At 33.1% G+C, this 22629-nt stretch overlaps 1 protein-coding gene and 1 pseudogene across 2 annotated transcripts; both read left to right on the forward strand.

Moving 5' to 3' along the window:
• The first annotated feature begins 645 nt into the window (after positions 1-645).
• On the forward strand, positions 646-9967 carry LOC18034972 (protein HIRA). Of its 2 annotated transcripts, none has more exons than XM_024178835.1 (11): positions 646-830; positions 915-1164; positions 2184-2459; positions 2769-3020; positions 3098-3495; positions 3667-4684; positions 6843-7053; positions 7184-7424; positions 7605-7727; positions 7937-8054; positions 8968-9967. In XM_024178835.1, exons 2-11 carry the CDS (start codon positions 1057-1059, stop codon positions 9523-9525), a joined length of 3303 nt encoding a protein of 1100 aa, XP_024034603.1. In that variant the 5' UTR covers positions 646-830; positions 915-1056; the 3' UTR covers positions 9526-9967. The 2 variants fall into 2 exon arrangements, with proteins under 2 accessions (XP_024034603.1, XP_006424269.1); XM_006424206.2 differs by having other exon boundaries at positions 6843-7047; positions 8968-9966.
• Positions 9968-21713: 11746 nt separating this feature from the next.
• LOC18034640 overlaps positions 21714-22629 on the forward strand; it is a 5976-nt pseudogene continuing 5060 nt past the window's right edge.

Consider the following 22629-nt stretch of genomic DNA (forward strand, 5'->3'; position numbering starts at 1 on the left):
AAAAAAATTCACTCGTATCACTAAATTTTGGAAGGGAAGGTGGATTTAGCTTTATCCTGCTTCATATAACCTAAACATAAAAATTATTCTCTTAAATTCACTTTAAAAGATGAAACATTCTATCTTATTCTGTTTTGTACTCTTTTTGGGCTTAATCTTTAAGGGAAAGCAACTTAACCACTATGTTCAAATCAACTAACAAAGGAGCAACACATGCTTAATTAATTGCTCATGCTCATTCAAAAAGAAACAAAGCCACCCCACTAGACACAAAAACCAACCATTCAATCTAATCGAACATACAGTCCACCTTTGTCCTTTTGGCGTCAATTCTAACCCTATTTTTCATTCCCAGTCAATTGGTTCCCATTTTTGCACCCACATTCTAAAAATATGATACCCAATTAGATTCTTTCTTTCTCTTTTTTTAATTTTTAATTTTTAATTTTTAATTTTTTAATTTTTTAATTTTTTAATTTCATCTCTCTCTTTATTATTTTAAATCTCTATTAAAGCCTGACCATTTTTTTCTAGGGAAGAGATATTTCTTTTATATTGACCGTTATTTTTCTTAGATCTTTTTCTTCTCTTCTTTTAACTCCACACTCAGGGTTTTACCTTTTTTCTTTTTTTTTTTTTTAAAAAAATATATATTTTACTACAATCCGTACATCGTTTCTATTGCTTCCTGCCAAAGGGTTATTTTGATTCTTAAATTTAGGGCTCGTTTGGTACCATAAACCTCGTTGCTTACACTAATTAGGGTTTCTTAGTTGAAAAACCTAAATTTGAGGGTTTCATTTTTTTACTGGGTTTTTGAAAGAAACAAGGTAAATATTATTTTTGTTTTTACATTTCTCTGGCTTTTTAATTTTTTTTTTTATGGTCTAACTTATTTATTTATTGGGTTCTAGAATTGAGTTGGGATTACTATTGAGAGCTTAGTTGTTCAGGGGAAGCTTTGAACTTATGTACCTTATGATGGGTTTTGAAGAATCAATTTAAAGGAAGCCGTATTCAAATTTGTCTTCTTAGGATAATTACGGAGCAAAGGAGATGATTGCTGAGAAACCCAGTTGGGTTAGGCATGAGGGAATGCAGATTTTTTCCATTGATGTACAGCCTGGTGCCCTCAGGTTTGCGACTGGTGGAGGTGACCACAAGGTATATTTCTTCTCGTTACTCCAATAAAATGCCAAAGGAGTAAATAATTCTGTACCTGGAATTGTACATGCTGTTCAAATTTCGTCCCCTTTTGTGTATCTTCTGAGCTATATATGTTATCATGTTTCTTGGCACATTTAGATGTCTGAAATGAATTTTAACTCTGTAGCTATCTCTGATGATATCATCATGATTGCTCTCATTTACTTACGGGCCTTGTATAGATGCTGTGTGTTTATTGACTGTTGCTTTGTTGCTCCAAAAACTTTCTCGATTAGCTGACTGCTATCTGGCTATTTGTGGCATTGGCATCTTGGTGTGGTATATATAATCTGTAATAATGGAGATGATATAAAAATTGTTTTTTCTCTTAGCTTTTATGTTTTTGTTCCAAATTTATATAAATTTGGTATAAAAGCACATCCAAATGGGCTTTCTGTTGAGATGATAGGATCAGTTTGTTGCTTATGTGTATTTTAGAAAGGAAGCTAATGTTCTCGATCATGGTTATGGAAAATAGTTGTGGGGTCATGCTAATGGGAGAAAAATTCATGAAGAGTGGGTAATTGGGAACATTGCAATATGTCCGAGGGAGGGAGTGTTGTTAATGAACTTGTGGGAATATTCTACTTAAATTGTGTTTATTTGGTCCCTATAATTGTGTATATTCGGCTTTTCAATATTTAATTTTTGACATATGACTGACACTGCTTCTGATTTCTCTGCATTCCACATCTCTAGTTCTGGTTACACAATCTATTCAGTCCCTCTTATGATTTGGAAGTTATGGATTACATTCTTCCCTAATCCCTTTTTGGTTTGAACTTGTGAGTTTTTCTGATTATCAGTTTAATCTTATGAATAGTCAGAAACCAAGCTACGCCCTCATGCATGCTTTTGGAGGCATCTTTTGTATAATTTGTTTGGTCATATTGCTCACCTACTTGGATGTGCATATTGCATAAACTCTTTTGCAATTTATTCTAAATCATGATGGCTAATGAAAAAAAATGTCACAGGTTCGTATATGGAACATGAAATCTGTTGGCAAGAACTTTGAAAATGATGAATCAACCCAGAGGCTTCTTGCAACCCTTCGCGATCATTTTGGGTCAGTTAACTGTGTTAGGTGGGCTAAGCACGGTCGGTATATTGCATCAGGTTCTGATGATCAGGTTATTTTGATTCATGAGAAAAAGCCTGGTTCAGGAACAACAGAGTTTGGTAGTGGAGAGCCCCCAGATATAGAGAACTGGAAAGTTGCAATGACTTTAAGAGGACACACTGCCGATGTGGTAATTAAATTGCTTTATTATTTAAATGTTTTGACACCAAATGAAAGCAAAATTATCTTTTCTGAATTTTCTGAGTTGTATTTTTAATTGGGTGGATTTTTCCATTGTTGGAATATCTTTATTATGTTTTCAGGTTACCAGTTTGTGCATCTACTGCATAGAGAAACAAAACAATTGCTTGTATACAAGTAGATGAAAACTCGACAAACTTAGCCGAATAGTTTGTTGGAATGTCTTCCTTTCTGTGTTTAATTTCTGATATCCTCTCTGGTACTGTCTAACTGGGGAATTGTTCCATGCCTAAAGTAGGTGGATCTCAATTGGTCTCCAGATGACTCGATATTGGCTAGTGGAAGTCTGGACAACACAATCCACATCTGGAAACATGAGCACTGGTATTGTACTGCTGTTCTTAGAGGCCACTCTAGCCTGGTTAAAGGAGTCGCTTGGGATCCCATTGGCTCTTTCATAGCTAGTCAATCTGATGATAAGACTGTCATTATATGGCGAACAAGTGACTGGAGTCTTGCTCACAGAACAGATGGCCACTGGGCAAAATCAGTATGTTCCTAATTGGCGACTTATCTATTATTCTAAGTTTCAATTTCTTTTCTTTACTGAGACTGTGCCCTTTTCAGCTTGGTTCTACATTCTTCAGGCGGCTTGGATGGTCTCCCTGTGGCCATTTCATAACAACAACTCATGGTTTCCAGAAGCCTAGGCATTCTGCACCTGTTCTAGAGAGAGGTGAATGGGCGGCAACATTTGATTTCTTAGGACACAATGCCCCTATTATAGTGGTGAAGTTCAATCATTCAATGTTCAGAAGGAATTCCGCCAGTTCACAGGAAGTGAAAGCTGCCCCTGTTGGATGGACAAATGGGACTTCCAAGATTGGAGGGAAAGAATCGCAGCCGTATAACGTTATTGCAATTGGAAGTCAGGATCGTACTATAACTGTATGGACGACTGCTAGTCCCCGTCCTCTTTTTGTTGCCAAGCATTTTTTCACTCAAAGTGTTGTGGATTTATCCTGGTAAATACCTAATTCTCTGGAATAATATAACTATTTGGTAATTGATATGGGAATTCTATCTCAATTATGGCTCTAACCTTTTCCTACCGAATGATTTTTTATTTTATTTTATTTATTTTTATGTTGGGTTTCTTCTTCTCATACATTGTTCATTTTTTAAATTGGAAGCAGGAGTCCTGATGGTTATTCTCTTTTTGCCTGTTCCTTAGATGGGACAGTGGCTAATTTCCATTTTGAGGTGAAAGAGCTTGGCCATAGGCTAAGTGATGCTGAACTTGATGAGTTAAAGAGAAGTCGTTATGGTGATGTCAGAGGTCGACAGGCAAATCTAGCAGAGACTCCAGCTCAGTTATTGCTTGAAGCAGCATCGGCTAAGGAAACCACAACTAAAAAGGTGGTTTCTGATGTTCAGGCAATTCAGGCACCGGCAAAGTCTTCTGTCAATATAGGGGTCACAACAAAGGCTTCTGAGCCTCAAACTGACAATGGAAAGAAGAGTGGGGGTGTTGCCAGTGATGGATTAAATAAAGTGTCGACTTCTGGCCGGATTTCTAGTCCTGTTAAACAAAGAGAATACAGAAGACCTGATGGTAGAAAGAGGATTATTCCAGAAGCAGTGGGAGTACCAGTTCAGCAGGAAGGTGTTACTGGTGGTGCTCAATCTCAGTTGCATGACTTCCCTCCTGTGTCATCCGATCACAGAAAGGATAATAATGGGGTAGTTCCTGCTGATGGCGTTATGAGAGAAGTTTCTGTCAGGGGAACAGTGGGCAGAAGCTCTGATGTAAAGGAGCGTTCTGGAGTTACTGCCAGGGCTACTATTACTGAGAGCCTGGTTATTGAGAAGGTTCCAGCATCTGCAGCTGGGGATGGAAATGTCGGTGTAGAACAATCTGGGAATGTGAAGGCTTCTGGCTCAGTTGCTGCTACTACTACAACTCTTTCTATTAGAGTATTTGATAAGAAAGAAGGGGAAGATAATGTTCCAGTTTGCTTGGAAGCCCGTCCTAGAGAACATGCTGTAAATGACATTGTTGGAATGGGAAGTACATGTATGATGAAAGAAACAGAAATTGCCTGCACAAGAGGATCTCAAACTCTTTGGTCTGATAGGATAACAGGGAAAGTCACTGTTTTAGCTGGCAATATAAATTTCTGGGCTGTTGGCTGTGAAGATGGATGCCTACAAGTGAGTAAAGACATTTGATCCTTCACCTATCTCTTTTGAAATTTCTTTAATCGTTCTTTTAATGCAGTTGTTGCCATAATAGTGAAGTGCTTGTTTGATAATGCAGATTGAGTCATAATCTTTGGCATTTCGCTTACGGCCCATCTATATATATGTTTTTATTTTGATTGCTGAATGACTGTCATCTTGGCGTATAAATGTTTTGTTACAAATAATTCTTATTCAAATTTATAGTGTCTTTGTTGATCCTTCAATCTTGATATCTTTTTGGATCTAGTACTATGATGAATCTGGTGCATTTATCGAATAAATAATAATGTCTGTCTTCTGAAGGATGGTTTCACCACATTTTAGAATCCTCCAGTTGGGTCCCTCATCATCACTAAGGCCTTGGCCTGGTGGTGGGCAAATTGAAGGCACCAGTTTGAGTACCCTCAAGGCAAGACTCATAATTAATCTCCTCCCACTAATGTGGGTGAGGGTAGATATATATCTCCCCAAATATTAATGGGAGCAGATATATCTTTATAATATGGGTATAGAGGTATAGATTTCCAGGCTATGCCTGGTAGACCTTTGGGCTATATTGCAACTTTGTGTATTCAAATTCCCAATAGATGCTAGATTGTAATATCTGTAAATTCTAACCAATTCAGAAAGTGAAAAAAAAAAAATGTTGGGTCCAGCATCCTGATGTTGGATGAAACAACTTGCTGGAGTTGTTACAGGAATTTGTCAAAAAATCAACAGCTCTAGAAATTGTAATTTACATCATAATTATGAAGGGGCAGACATCTTCCACCATCACCTTCCACAGTCATGTTCATGTCTTCATCTCTACAACAATCAAAATCACCCATCAACAATCAAAAGATTGGCCTTGCCCTAGTTTACTTTCCAACCTGCAAACCTCTTGTTCTTTCTTATGACTTTGCTGATACTTGGCAGGAAAAGAAGTCGGACAGTTAGATTTGAGAACAGTGATGAATGTGGTTGATGAAAGCACTGATGCTTTGATGAGATAGTTACTGGCAATAATTCATTTAAATAGTTTCAATCAAAGTCACCTATCAACCATCGAAAGATTGGCCTTATCCTTGTTTACTTTCAACCTGCAAACTTCTTGTTCTTTTTCATGACTTTGCTGATACTTGGCCGGAGAAGACATAGGACAGTTAGATTGGAGGACAGTGATGAACGCGGTTGATGGAAGCACTGATGCTTTGATGAGATACTTATAGGCAATAGTTCAGTTAAATAGTTTCAATCTAGATGGTGGTCTATGTTGGTGTCTTAGTTTGTTCGTGTAAAAACCCAGGTTTCTGTCCGAATAATCGCAAGGATGGCTATGATTTCATTGCACTTACATGGGTCAGTTCTGCTGGAGGAGATGGCAATCGGAATGATGTTCATCTAAATTAAGGATATCTATCTTTAGTGAGTAATAAGATGTAAAACAGGGTCGTTTTTGCCTAGAAAAAATCTGGAAATGTTTTATCCTCTCAAGTGTGTAGTGTGTTGTGTGGCCCTTTACAAAAGCTTAATAAATCAAGTCTTTCATCCGAGACAACATAGTTAGGCTGAAGAAATCAAACTTGTAAAGGTATTTTTTGGTCTGATTAGCAATTAATAGATTTCTCATGTGACTGACATGATAAGTATTTGAAGTTAACCTCTTTTCCAACAAATTGGACACCCTAGAGTAGCCAATGTTTGGTAATATCGGAGTGACCCTTTTTTTGTGTTTTTGTGTGTGTGTGTGTGTGTGTGTGTTGGGGTGTTTTGGGGGGGGGGGGGGGGGGGGGTAAGGCCGTAGTGCCCAAACTGGGTTGGTATGGTTATGCATGCGTACTTGATGTTTAAGTTCTTGAATTTATTGTTAAAGATGTTGGATGATCATAATAAACATAATTTTTTTTGGGTCTTTCATAAGTGATTCTTGGTACTGGGCCTATGAGCCGATGTCTTGATTTAGGTTACCCCTTAAAAAGTCTAATTAACATATTGCCTGTCTCTGTTTTTCGTCCCTTTTGTGTGCTTTTTTGACGAATGTGCTTGTGTATATTATATGCGAGACAAAACTAAGCTAAAGATTTGATTAGTAAATTAGAAGCGATTGGAAAATTGCATTATAACTATTCTCTTCATGTTTGAGAAGGTTTATACAAAGTGCGGGAGACGAGCCATGCCAACCATGATGATGGGATCTGCTGCAACATTTATTGACTGTGATGAGAGTTGGAAATTGTTACTTGTCACAAGGAAGGGATCATTACATGTATGGGATCTCTTCAACAGGAAGTGTCTGCTTCATGACTCATTGGGGGCTCTGATTACTACTGACCCGAATTCAGCTTCTAAAGGTACAGGTACTTTGTAAATTTGAACCTGTGTCAGGGGTAGATAAGATATGTTGTATCTTGTTTTTGGCTGACAGCCCATCATGACTATCTCCTGAAAATGGTGTTTTTTGTATGGTTTGTTTCATCATCCATTCAGGCACAATCAAAGTCATATCTGCCAAGCTATCAAAAGCAGGTTCTCCTCTTGTTGTTCTGGCTACACGTCATGCATTCCTTTTTGACATGAATCTCATGTGTTGGCTGAGGGTTGCGGATGACTGCTTTCCTGCATCAAATTTTGTTAGCTCCTGGAATTTTGGTTCGATTCAGAGTGGCGAGCTGGCTACGTTGCAGGTGGATGTTAGGAAATACTTGGCGAGAAAGCCAGGCTGGAGCAGGTTTCTATTGTATTTTGACATTTTCCTTTTGACAATTTTCGGTCTCAGATTTTGTGATTAATATGATGATGTTATTTTGGTTTGGGCGACCTATTTAAGATATTCCGTACTTAATGTATTAAGTTATTATGGGTTAAAGATCGTGCTTCTAGAATGACCTGTGATCATTTACTGTTACAGGGTAACTGATGATGGAGTGCAGACACGTGCTCATTTGGAAGCTCAGTTGGCATCTTCGTTGGCTTTGAAATCTCCAAATGAATATTGCCAGTGCCTCCTTTCCTACATTCGCTTCTTAGCAAGGTTTCCATTCATGCTTTGTCTTTTTTCTTCTTTTGGTCTCATTTAAGAGTAGCAGTATTTGCTGTCATGATGCATGCATATGTACAATAATTTTCCATGATGATGAAAATCCATTTAAATTACCATAATATCCTTTTCCCCCCTTGTTTTATGTTGTAGTACTTTGTATTTAGCAGTGCAATGTGGTGTTTACATTCTTTCGATTGCAGAGAAGCAGACGAGTCTCGTTTACGAGAAGTCTGTGAAAGTTTTCTTGGACCTCCAACTGGGATGGCTGAAGCCGCATCCTCAAATGCAAAGAACATAGCTTGGGAACCCTGTGTACTCGTAAGACTTTCTATACACGTTTTTCTCAAATGCTTTAATTTATCCAATGGATATTGGAATTCATGTTTTCCTAACTTATTCTGCTACACACACACACACACACACACACAGCTTCTCAGGTGTTGACGCTAAAATGCAGATATCGTACAAATGCAGCTAAAAGACAAGAAAAATACATATTTCAATGCGTTGTTTTTATTGTCTTTTAGTGTCTAGGACTCCCTTTTTTTGTCTTTTAGTTGCATCCACACGCAATCCGCATTTTAGCATCCACCCCTGAGAAGCTTACTCTCTGTGCGTGTGTGTATACACATATAGAAATCTTACACAATGCAAAGTGATTCTTCTGGTGATTTTTGTTCTGTGTTTATTATAATTATTAAACCATTTAGTAGAGATGTGTAAACATACGTACACATGCACATATGGTGAAGAAAAGCCTTTAGTTTTGGGCAGATATCTGCATAACAGTCACTCTCTAATTGTATGGTCATTGAATCAGTGGCTGCTTTTCGTTTCAAATAGCTAGTGGTGAATTCTTCCATGTATTTGAAATAGACTGGCTTTACTACTAACATTTGTTGTCTCATTGAAAGCAACTTAATCTGTATTGCACTCTGTCCTGGGCGTCCTCACCTGCATTCAATCTTAGATTATTTTTAGGCCACCATCCTAGCAAAATTGATAACGTTGTTTCCGAATTCTGTTTCAACTTTTAATTTTATGTCCTAGTTTTGACAAATTGATCACCTTGTATCCAAGTTCTGTGTCAACTTTTAATTTTCTGTCCTATTTGTTATGCTTATCAAAGCATATGCATGGTACATAAAGCCCTTAGGTTCTTTGACATTATGCTGTTTACTTGGCCATAAATCTCTTGGAATGCTTAAAATCTCCTTCCTCATCTCTGCAGGGAATGAGAAAGCACAAACTTTTAAGAGAGGATATTCTTCCAGCAATGGCATCAAATAGGAAAGTCCAGCGGTTGCTCAATGAGTTTATGGATATCTTGTCTGAATATGAGAGTACTGAAACTATTTTAGACCAAAAAGATCCTGCACCGCCTGCTATATCAGCTCCACCAGCAACTGATCAGATGGACACTGACCCACCAGCATCTGATAAGATGGACACAGACCCACCAAAAACTGATCAGATGGACACTGGTCCACTAGCAACTGATCAAATGGATGTTACCGCACTAGCGTCTGATAGAATAGACTCTGCCCCATCACAAACTGATCAACTGGACTCTGCCCCATCACAAACTGATCAATTGGACTGTGCCCCATCGGCAACTGATCAAATGGGTTCCACTACTTCTGCTGCAGATCACAGCAATTCTGCCTCCTTAGAAACAGATCAAGCAAATTCTGTCTCATCAGATACGGATCAAGTACATATGTTTCAATTACCATCGGTGACAGATCAAGTTAATGCGACCCCAGCTGTAAGAGATTTTGGCTCTTGAAGTCTTGGATAGCTGCAGCATGATTAGCTGAGGTTATGTCCAATGTTGGAGCCTGTCTATGCAGTATTGCTAAAGAGTGCAGTGGCTTCGGTTCAACAGATATATGCTGTTAAGAAGCTGCTCCAGTCAAACGGTTTTCTTGTATCTCTTAAGCTCTTTGAAGCTGTACCATCCGATGTAACAAAGGACCTCACATTCGAGTTACTAACAGATTTTGATTATTTTCCTTTTATAGGTTTCCGTAATCAGTTTAACGGGCATTATTTTGTGTAAAATTTTAAGAATAGTGTGAATGAGATGGTGGATAAAAGTTAGGTTCTCGCAATTCAGTTGTAAGTTTGTTATCTAAATCGGCTGTCATTTGCTTTTTCTATAATTGTGTATCATGCATAATTTTTGAAGATGCTTGCCTCATTCACAACGCAGATTATTAGTTTGGATTTTGTAAACACACTTGATGACTAATGTTTGCTGATACAAGTGAAGAATTCAAACATAAAAATATTGAACACCAGAAATTTTACCGAAAACAGATTTGTTGCTCATGTTTGCTCTATTGCAGCGTACAATCTTCTCATTAATTATTATTTCTCATCATTCTGTAAAGACCTGATATAAGAACAAGATAAACAGGTTTCCAGCGGCACGTTAGTCCAAGAAAAAAAAAAGGATAAAAATCTTGCCACCTCGTACTTTATAATTGTTTAGAAATCACATTACATATTACTCAATGCCTTTAAGAGTTTGTCCAAGTGATTTCCAAATATTTATTTCGATGACCTCTCAATCTTGAAGCTTTGAGAGAGTACAAGACTTAAAAATTGATTTACACACCCATTAGGATAAAAAAAAAGAAAAAAAAAGTGGGGAATACTTCACCCTACTATTTTGAAAATTCGTCCACTTCTAGAAAAAATTACAACGAGTTTGCAATATTTTTAAAAATAAAAATTAATAAAATTTCATATAGTTAATCAATTAAATCCTTTTATTAATTTTTTTTCTTAGGTTTCTTTGATCATCTTTGATCATAAACTTATAAGTTTTATTTCACTATTTTATTATTATGATATAAAATGACCAAATTGCTCCAATAAACATAAGTTATTGTATCTAATAATTTAGGCATTTAATTATGTCACTTATAATCTAATATTTTTAAATGAAATCTAATTATTATTTTCACTACCTTACGTGTAAATGGCATAAATTTGACACATCAATAATTTATATGAGTATTGTGTCATAAAGACAATTCGTTAGTTTAATTAAAGCTTAATAATCATACTAATAAAAGTAGTGTTAGAAACAATGAATTTGGTATAAAGTAGAAAATTTTGAAGTTAAAGTAAATTGTTGGTAGATTTACCTTATAAGGGTAAAATAATCAGTTGAAACTTATACTAAAGCAATCTTTATAATCAAATATAATAAAACAATCTAAGCTATGAAAATGTAAATTAAGATAGATTTAATCAATTAATTCTCCAAATTTCTTTTTTATTTGAAAATGTTTCAAAAATAATATGCAATTTTTATAATTATTTTTTGAAAATGGGGTGGGTTTATAAAAATTATCGGGGGGTAAAGATATCATCGCTGAAAAAAAAGGGTATTATTCCACGCAACAATACTTACTATTGAGTAGGATCCAATAAGACATTTGACCTACAAACATGTTCATGTTATTAGGACATTGTCTTGTGAGGGTCAGTCAACATGAAAAAGTTCTAAGAGCTCAAGTTTTGATATACAAGTAGATACTATCTATTTTGAGATTTAGAATAGGACTTTGTCATGATTTGAGCTTTCTTGAGTTTTTGAATATCACGTGCCATGTGCATTTTATTGATAGTGTATGAATAAGATTTAATTCTTCATTTTTCTTTTTTTTTAAGGAGGAGTTTAGAACATGAAAGAATTCTAATCTTTGAATTTGAACATACATAGGGCCAGTTTGGGATTACAGACTACAGAGGCTGATGAAATAAGCTGCTAATTAAAAAGGTAGTTTGGTGTTTGGTAAACTATGTTGTTGTGATTGTCGTGAGTTTGAAAAGCAGAGCATATGTGTTTGGTAAATTTTATTACGAAAGTGTTGTTTTATTATATAATGACCAAAATATATATAAGTTTTAATTACTTTTTATTTTTAGAATATGTTTAATAAATTGTTTTGACTTTTTTTTCCTTAAATATGTAATATAGATGAAACTTTAAAAGCCATAGTTATAAAATTAGAATATGAACTTACAATCAAAATTAGAGAGAACATACATGATTATGGTGGTAATATGATATCTGATTATTTATATATGAGAGTTTATGGATAAGTGAGATACAATTATCCTTTTATTAAAATAAAGAATTATAATAAGAATTTTAAAAAGGCAGGTAACTTATTCAGAAAGCCGTGGGTGGCAACATTTCCCCCACCTTTTGTATAAAACCACCTCACTTAATAATTTTTTGTAATTACAATATTATCCTTAGGTGAAATGACTAAAATAGATAAATAAATATTAGTTAAATTATTATCTATTACATTTTATAGGTTAAACTTATTATACCGTATAAACACAGGAGTTTTTATGTTCTTAAACTCTTTCCTAATAGTTCAAATAAAAAAAGAAGTCAATATTACAATGATGGATGAAGAAAAAGTACAAACGGAAGAATATGGAAAAGAAAAAGTAGTTAATATTGCATTGATGAAGAAAGAAGATATGCCAAGGGAAGAATTCCAAACGGAAATAGTAAGTTTAAGTTTTGTTTTTTAAAAAGTAAATTTCAATTAAAAAGTTGTTTGTTTATGTGGATTAATTTATGGTTGTCTAGTTTCATGTGATTTTTTATGGTTTCGTTTAATAATTTTCTGTTGGGAATTAATTTTCCTTTTAGCTAACTAAGTCAATTTTTTCTAGAGCATATATGTTAACCTATTTTGAGTATTTGGCTACTGACGTTTTCGTAAGTATGATTTTCTTTCTTTGATATGTTAAATTTATTTAAATTTTGTTATTTAATTTATATATAATATTTTAAAATTTATGAAATGAAGGCTTTGATAACATGTTGGCCTATGAGCTGTCAACAATTATTATTTTTAAGTTAAAACAAACAAAAAGCTAGAAAAGAAAAAGAAAAAGAAAAAATTATAAATATTAAATAGACAGGGGTATTTTTGGTATTTAAGGGGTGGGTTTACAAAATCAATTCATTTTAAGGCCAGTGTTACGTTACAATTAACGTAACGTACGTCACACACAGCAACAATAATGAGTCCCACCATGGGTATTGTTGCTGTGTGTGGATGTACGTTACGATTAACGTAACATAGGGGCTCCCTCATTTTAATTATTTTTAATGGGGTGGTTTTACAAAAAACAAGGGGGGAAATATCATTGCCCATAAGCTACTTATGAAAAGTAATATCCTATCTACTTTTAAAAGATACTAACAAAATAGAGAAAATTATGAAATAATCCGTTTTTACAAAATTTACCAAACATTATTTTTATCAAAAAATTATGAAATAACCAACTTATAGAATTTCAATTGCACTCCCAAATTGGCCTATACTTCACTTGAATTAGCTTTGGGTTTCATCCCACAAGCACATATATATTAGTTAGGGTTAATTTTATTCAAATCACCCATTTACTTTTGAAAATCTGAAGCTACCCCATCTGTATAAAAGATAAGAGAAAAATAGGGGAGAGTTGATAATTTTTATTTTTATTTTTTGTCTTCTTAAGAAATATGGGATAAATTGAAGTTTTCAAAATAAATGAGTGATTTGAATATAATCAATTTACGAGGGGATAATGCAAAATTAACCCTATTAGTTAAGAGACCTAAGGGTTATAATCATTTTTAAATATAGACTAAGTTATATTATCTACTAAACTTTATTTCCAAATATATTTACAAAATAAAAGAGCAAAATTATCATATCCCATTTTTTAGCATTACCTGCTCCGATCCTTCCCATATAAAAAACCAAATGGAATAACTTGTGCTAGTGAAGGAATTATGCCGATTAGCTCTGCCGTGCGAGAAGAGCTTGGTGCCCAATTTGCAAAGTCATTGAAGCTAAAGAATTTGGACAAGCAAAGAAGAAAAAAAAAAGGAAAAAAAAAGGGGAAGAAATAATAAATGGGGCAAACTAAAGTCGCTTACCGTAAGTTTGTAATGACATGACGTGTGTGGGTAAAGATAATGAATTGACCTTTCCAATATTATAAGATACGCCTGTTCTTAAAGATTGGTTTAGTGGTCACGTGCAAGGGGATTTTTCGTAACGTAGAAAGAAGCTAACGGGGAGAGATGTGGCCATTAATTTTGTGCATGAGTTTTCTTATTCTTCTTGTCGTCAACAAAATCCTAAAAGCAAAAGCAAAACATACAAGTCATCTTCGCCGATTTTATACATTTTTACTTTCACGACACACAACAAAAGTTGGCTTATATTGATTATAATTAGTAAGTTTTCGCAACTTTTGTCTATGGAATTAAGCTCAATACGCAAATTAGTAAGTTTGACCAACTGAGGGGATATACTCTACAAGTATATATTATTTATTCATCATGAGTGTCCCAAGAATTTGATTTTTTCAATGGATCTCTCTTTATATGACCGTTCGTCAGCGCAATCTCTAAACTTAAAACGAAAGTTGATCTACCAATTATCCTCAAAATTGTAATTTGTCATGTTCGATAAAAAAATTTTATACACACAATAGACTTAGACAGTTCACCTATATATTTTCAAAGTGATTGACTAATTAGAAACTAACACTTGTTCAAGGTATTGTTCTAGTTCTCTCCTTAGTCGCCATTCCCCAAACAAAAGTTTATTTCATTATATTCAAAGTTGAACTGTTCTTAATTATTCAGTTTTGCCCCAAGCGATTGACAAAACGAGATTTGCTCATGTGTTTTAATTTGTTATATGAAAAATTTACGTCTATTCGTGCTTCGTGTCTTATTTCCGTTTTTACTATCTTTAAATTATTTTGTATATAATTAATTAATTAATTGTGCTTATGCCACTCCGCTTGTTGGTCCATCCATTGTACTTCCATGCCTATAATTTAAGTCTAACATAGACTTTGTTTTGTATTAGGATTGGGTAACTGTAACTTAAAAGTTAAAACACTAAAACTATTTGATAAATATTAAAAGTTGATTTAATTCATTATTTAGATGATGAACAATGTAAAATATCTTTATTATTTTTATTAAAATTATTATCTAATAATTACATTTAATAATACATATTATTAATTTTTATTTTATAATTATAATTTTTTTCACAATAATTATATAAGTTTAAAAATTATAGTATCTCAATAGCAAACAAGCCAATAAATTCATTTAGATTTTCCTCACATGCGCCTAACTCGTGCCGTACTGGCCCCCATTTGCATCTCTAATGACGTTCATAGCGTTTCTTATTCTTCTTGTGAACAAATTGATCAAATTAGGGCTAATAAATTTTGAATAGACCATGTGCAAAGAAAATAAATTCAAACCTCATTTTTTAGCTGAAAAGTTTGTGTGCCCCTGTATGTATTTTTCAGGAAAATAAAGATAAATTACGGACCAATTATAATAAAAAGGTTATTATTTGTCTTCTTGGCGACCATCTCACCGAAACCCTAAAGAGACTACTCACCTAATGAGTAGAGAATAGAGATATTACTAATTGATTAAGACATCGAGGTCTGAAGTATTAATTTCATTCTAATTAATTCTACAAAACGGCAGTAGTAGTTAATTTTCATAATAATGGATCAAGACTTGTCGTGTCAAAAACATATAAGCACGACACTAATGCGGTGCTTTACCCAATCAGCACTGAATGCTTAATGTGTAATTATTGGCAAAGCATATATATTAATAAATCACATTAAATACTTTTAGCCTCCTCTCGAAAATGATTTACTCGATACTGTCTTTTTCTTGTTTGTTTTAGTTAACTTAAATCAAACTAATGTCATCTCATCACCTTTTTAGTTGAAGTAGATTCCGATCCAATCTAAAGATCTTTTGTATATCAGCACAAGACATTCATTACTGTAGTTGAACACAGCTATGATCCAAATTGAACAATCTTTATTCAAACGTTGTAAATATAACTAGTCCGGTTGGGGTTTAATTTTTGGAATAGAAGTAAGAGGTCACAGTTCAAGTTCGGGAGATTCCCATTAATAGAGATAATTTGTCATAATTATATATTAAGACAGTAATGATTGGAACACAAACTATCGTTATTGCTATTAAAACTCACTGAGTGGAAAACAATTTTTTTTCATATGATATCTCTTATTTAATTATTTTCTACCACTAATAGCATAATGATTTTTTCTTTTTTCTTTTTTTAAAAAAGAGAAATTATGATTGCACCACTTATGTTTTGTCTTATAGTCATCCAACCACCACAAAATTTTAACATGTTCTATTCACCACATTTCTTTTAAAATTTGTATCAATTAGTCACTTTTGCACTAACACCGTTAAATAATTTAAATGAAATGATAATTTTACCCTCAATAAATTAAAAGAATATTTTATCTTATAAAACTTTTGAAAAATAAAAAAGTTATAATTATAAAAATACCCCTAATTTTAATAAAAAATAAATCACAAATAGAGGTGCTCGGCTGGTTTTTATTAAATTTAGATTTTGCAAAATTTTAATAAAAATAACTGAATTTATTTATTAAAAATAAATCCCAAAATTTTAATAATTTAGGGAAATTTTATTATATAAAAAAATTCAATTATTTTTATAATTACATTTTTTTATTAAAATAATTTTTATTAAAAAATAAAAAATTTATTTTTGAGATTTATTTTTTATAAAATTTAGGGGTATTTTATAATTATAATTTTTATTTTTTTAAAGTTTTTATAAAATAAAATGGTCTTTTAATTTATTTAGGGATAAAATTATTATTTTGTTTAAATTATTTAACGATATTAGTGTAAAAGTGGCTAATTAATACAAATTTAAAAAGTAAGGTGGTGCATAGAACATGTTAGAATTTTGTGGTGGTTAGATGAATATAAAGCACAACATAAGTGGTGCAATGATAATTTTCCTTTTAAAAATAAAGTATAATTGTCTTAGATGATAACTGCTAAAAGTCCTGATATATGCCATGATACATTTATATATGGTCCCAACTGCTACCTAAAAACTAATACCACAATCATTCCAACCATTGCATTATTAGATTTCAAAATTTAGAATCTTGTAGTAATGAGACATTGACATCCATATGGGAGACGAAGAGCTGTACCGCTACCCTCGATTGAAATTAAAGCATGGATGAATTTAGGCATGCACATGCAAGAACATGTGCCATACTGTTGAAACCGCCCAATTTAGAAAAGAGTTCAATAAATATACACTCTTCATTTTTATTTCTGACAAATTTAATTTCTTATCGTCATTTCACACGAGCTTTTGTGTGAAAAAGCCAAAAATGGAGAAGTCGTAGTATCCAGTTTGAAGAAGTCTAAGTGGCAGCCATACTTTTAGGTATCCGATACATTGCTTTAATCTTCTTGAAATAATATGCAGAATTTGTAATCGTTAGTTGTCCCATGTTTGGCATACTAGTTGTTAGGTCGCACGCATGTTATCGTTATATCATAAGTCTTAAAAATCACATGATTGTAACTGCAAATTGACTGTGTCTGCAACATATATATATTTAAGAAGAAGGTTAACATTTGCTTAACTAAATGCTTTCTGAAAAAGTACAACAAAAGCCCCGATCTTGAAGATTTACAAGGATTTTAGATCTTGAATAGTTAGTTGGAAACTGGCCGATGTCCAAAAGTCAAGATCAAATACGTTATATTAACCTATATGTGACAAATTTTATTGCAGAACATTGCATGGTAGACATTAAATGCTAATCTTATCTAAGACTTTCTTGATTCAATCTTTATTTTAATATATTAATTTTTAAATAAAAATATATTTTAGAAAGATAGAGGGTAAACAAAACTCAAATTAATTTTTCAATTCTCACCTATCTTAGGATTTGAACTGGGGTTACTAGTTAAATCAAATTATTTGAAAACCAATCAATCGAGCCCCTAGAAAACATTTATATACAAAATAATTATAAGGTTCACAAAAATATTTGTGACTAGACCTTAAGTGTTGAGGAATCCTGGGTTCTCTTCTTGTCTCAAATGTATTTAAAATTATCTGAATTTAGTAATAAGTGTACATATGATGAAATGTAATTAGATGATGCTGCAGCTGCATCCATGTGGTGGTAGTAGCACCATTTCAAGCTTATTCGTCATCAAATTTATCGACAATAAATTATATACATGTCTTTAATTGCATAAAAATTTTGATCAGGAAAAAAATCCCAAACATTCAGTAACGTTCTAAAACAAACGATCAGACTAAACAGTAGCCATGCTTCCTTGTTTTATCTTTATAATTGAGATCATGCAAATAATACCAGGATCTACAAACACCACACCATGGCCTTCCTCGTGGCGACAGCATGGGAATGACTATCATTTAATTTTCTAGCTAGATTCTATGAATATAAAATAAACAAATGCGAAATATGCCATGAATTAATGTTGGGTTTAATTTTAAATTGACGTTCAATGCCATGAATTGCCTTACTACAATATTTATACTAGGATTTTGGTGGAAGATAAAGACATAACACTCTCAATTGGCAAACGTGTGGTTTTACCGTTCCGCGCATTATACTGATTCAAACAAAAGATAGTGACTGGCCAAAGATTATGGAATGATTAAAATGAAACAGATTTTTTTGAAGGGTATTACTCCACAATTGAGGGTTGCTACAAGTTATATTATTAGTCACAAACTATCTCAACTAATATGGGAAAATATCCTTAACATTCCTGTCATATGTAAATTGATACTTTTGTTTGGCCTTTGTTACGTGAAAAGGTAGTGTGGACCCATTGATACTTGAATTCGGCTCTAATACCATATAGAAACCCACAAATTTAACTCATACTCAAAGCTCAAGAGTAGTCAAGGGTTGCCTCAAAGCTTATATTACTAGCCTATAACTATTCTTAGCTAAATATGAGATAATAACCTCCGTATTTATGGTTTTCTTAATTTTATATTAAATTCCCAAGTTTAACACCTAATTTATGTAATACGACAGATGTATATGTACGTCAATTTAAGATTTGCAATGTATAGAGTACTGAAAATTTTTCTCTTCTTACTATCTCTGATTTGAAAATAAAGCATAGAGTAGGAAAATGGATTTTCACATTACTAAAAAGATAAAAAATCAAATGCCATAATTTGAAAAATTTTCTTTATTAATTCACTATAGCCACGGTTTTTCTATACTTGTCTACCATAATGATCTTAGCTTTGGCCAATTCGTACGAGACACACACACACACTGTTCGAGTGTAGCAGCTTATGTGTTTACTCTCGTTCTTAAAACTAGCTCAAAAATTGATAGTTCTCTCAAATGACATTATCTTACTTAGTCTAATAAATACTATTCTCAAGCAATGTGAGATTGTTTTCCTAACATTCCCTACAACATGCATTCTGGAATTTAACTTCTTAACTGATTATTATTACATAAAAAGGTAGCAGGAGTCTTAATTATGCATGAGAATGTATACCACATAAAGCTGGGTTGCAAACTTTATTTTCCATTCATTTGTTAAGATTACAACTTGTTTTATAGAAAAATTTCCTAAGACAAGTTTATATGGTAACTGAATGATAGCCTGAATCACCCCACACACAGGTAGTATTTTCCTCAAGCAAATTGGAAACTATATGTAGGAAATCTTGTTGGTTCTGTTTGCTGTCCTGGTTTTATTGCATGCTTATCATCAAGACCTAATATATCGCCTGAAGTTCCTTTACTTTAATTAATGCCACAAAAAATCAAGGCGACTATCATACCTCACTACGAATTTTATTTGAATAAATTGCCTGATGGATATAGATATGCAGGTGTAGTGAATACATTATACAGTCAAGAGAATTGCATCAAATTAAATAGAATATTTGGCCTCATGCGAAGGGATGAGTCTAATGATGAATATCCCATCAGTATTAATGTTTTGCTCTAACATATTTAAGGAAATGTATATGTTCTTCAAGCAATATTATCATAAGATTTTATAAGACATTTCATAAAAAAAAAAAAAAAGATTTTACAAGACATGCCACATGATATTTTCAATTGTATAACGTACATGAAGAAGGTTCTGTTTAACATTTATAGTGGCTGCCAATTAATTGCTTGATAAAATCTCTTGTATTGAAAAATAAAAAATTTAGAATTTAAACTCCCTAATAGTATATATTTTTTCCCCATTCTTATTCCAACCAAGATATGTACCTTTCATTTGCTACCTTTCTTTTGTCTCTGTGCTTTCATGAGCCAAGCCAAGAGAACCACACGACATCTAATATTTACAGACTACTACTATCTGGTTTTATGTTCTTCTCACCAACTTGGCTTTTAACTGCCATTTATTTTAATCGAAGAGCATGAATAAAAATAGTGCATTAACATATATGCATCAGAGTCATTGCATGCCCAAGTTATACATGGTTTATTAGAGCTCCATCAGGAATTGCAATTTTTTTTTCCTTTGTTAACAATCTTTACCTAATTACAGTTAGTTTACTGCAACAGATCGTTACAATCTATCTAGAGCTCATATTTTTCTAGATCTGAAACTTAGAAGTTTGAGATTTACATTAAAAAGATATTTAAAAAAACACTCATTAAAAAAATAACAAAAAATTCTACAAAACTACCACACATCATTTGATTGAATTGAAATTATTTGAAATCTATGCATATTGTACACTTGACCCCCTAATGTTCACAAACTTTTGTTATTTACCAGTACATGGTTTCTCCAGTTCAGCCTCATCTTGCCCTCTTAATTTTGGTGATTTTATGTCATAGTCTACTCAGGTTTATGACTTCTATATAGGGTTAATTCCGCCCTGTCCCAAATGTTTCAACATTTTCCACTCCGCACTTAAATCCGTTAGTTTGACTGTTTATTCTAACGGTTAAAGGGAAATTTGGAAGTTCATGCCTTAAATATTATTTGATGATGATAAATCAAAATTATTTAATAAGTTAATTGATGGGATTATTGTTTAATTACCTTTAATTAAGAAATTTCAATGCAAATATCAATTATTGGATTAGCATTTATGTCATTTAATTCTTCTCTAATTTAAGATAAGGGGCATTTTTTATATTTAATTAAATTTCAAATAGTTTCGTTAAAAATAACGGTCAAATTAACGAAAATGAGGGTGCAGTGAAAATTGTCAAAACATTTGAGTATGCGGTGGAAAATATTGAAACATTTGGGGGCTGGGTGGAAATAACCCTTTTATATATTATGATTCTTGTCGAACCAAAATCCTAGTTCCACCACTAAACCCTCACTTTCCATTCAAAAATCTTAAGTTCCCGATTATACTATAAATTTTTTATTATATTGACCAAAACTTGTGATATATTTTTTCACAATTCGTTAAAATTTTGTGGCAATAACCAAAAGCTCGAAGGTCCAAACAAGAATTTGAAACTTTTATTGAAGAGCGTACGTGACAAATGACAACCAGTGTATTGTGGAGACATGCCATATTTTTATAACAATAAGAAGCATTTAACCTGGATCATCATATCATATGTACAAAAATATGAATACATACAATTAAATTGAAAACCATGTGCATGTGCACTTGTGTATGTGTAAATATTGCATGTGCACTTGTGTATGTGTAAGTATATATATTTAATCATGCGTCAGAGATCAACAGTAACTACTTAGGGACACAATTTCAAAGCAAAGCAAAAGAAAGTCGGTATTTGCACGGCAGTGCGTGTAAATATCTGCAGAGGGTTAGGTCAAGAACCCTATCCAACAGTAAGACCGGTGCTTTTCCAATTTTATATATATTTTTATAATATAATTCTGTTGTCACAATCGTGACCTCTTCAATGGGCTTGTATTTTTTAGGTGACCACCTCACCTCACCTTACCCAAACGTTAAATGCAAAAACGAAACTAAAGTGGGTCATCTGCTAAATTATAAAATAATTGCAAATCTTTGTAGTGGTCGTGCTGTGCTATTTTTATTTATTTACTCAAATACATCTATTTTAAAAAATTTAAAAATAGAGATTCAAGAAACCTGATCATCAATCTACCAGCTGGGAAAATAATGACTAAACTTTTCTTGCGTGTACTCTACCTCTTAATTGCTCTCCGTCCCCTCACTAGCTATCTTGCTGCTTATGTTTATATGAAATGAAATGACATTCGATTCTTGCTTATTAACGAGTGGTGGCTTTAGTGCTTCTTGAACATTGATCACTTTTTGCTTGTCACTCCTCAAATCAATTCTTGATCTCTCTCTCTCTTTTGCTTTCTTTCTTCTTCTTTCAAAATTCCAATGGAGTTGGGGAGCGTTCTTGAGTTTCTTGAGAACAAGACCATTCTTGTCACTGGGGCAACTGGCTTTCTAGCAAAGAGTATAAATAAATCTTCTCTTTTCTTCATTAATTTATTACTCTTTCACTAGTGGACTCCAAGTTCTTAAATGATGATTATTTTCTTGTGTTTATCCAGTTTTTGTGGAGAAAATCTTGAGGGTTCAGCCAAATGTGAAGATGCTTTATCTTCTTCTTAGAGCTGCCGATGCAAAGTCAGCAACTGTTCGTTTTCATAATGAGGTATATTTGTGGAATCAACTACGCGTCTGCAATGGATCATAAGTGATTTAAATTAATTATGGTGTTCGATGCATTTTCTTTTCTGAAAAATCATTTCATTAATCATAAATTAACATGTGATGCATATATTAATGTACAAATTTATGTGTGTGATTACAGATTATAGGGAAGGATTTGTTTAGGGTTCTAAAGGAGAAAAATGGCACACATCTAAATGCCCTAATCTCAGAGAAGATCACTCTAGTCCCGGGTGACATCACCCGCGAAGATTTGGGAGTGAAAGACTCTAATTTCGGCTCATGGTACCGGACGATTCCGCGTCAGTGAA

This window comes from Citrus clementina, unplaced genomic scaffold, assembly GCF_000493195.1.
Source record: "Citrus clementina cultivar Clemenules unplaced genomic scaffold, Citrus_clementina_v1.0 scaffold_8, whole genome shotgun sequence".
NCBI lineage: Eukaryota > Viridiplantae > Streptophyta > Magnoliopsida > Sapindales > Rutaceae > Citrus > Citrus x clementina.

Bases quoted from the DNA above. Each gene is read 5' to 3' on its own strand.
- LOC18034972 (XM_024178835.1), top strand. From the start codon at position 1,057: ATGATTGCTGAGAAACCCAGTTGGGTTAGGCATGAGGGAATGCAGATT. The intron at 4,685-6,842 runs GTGAGTAAAGAC...ATGTTTGAGAAG, and splicing joins GTGAAGATGGATGCCTACAA to GTTTATACAAAGTGCGGGAG. The intron at 7,425-7,604 runs GTTTCTATTGTA...TTACTGTTACAG, and splicing joins AGAAAGCCAGGCTGGAGCAG to GGTAACTGATGATGGAGTGC.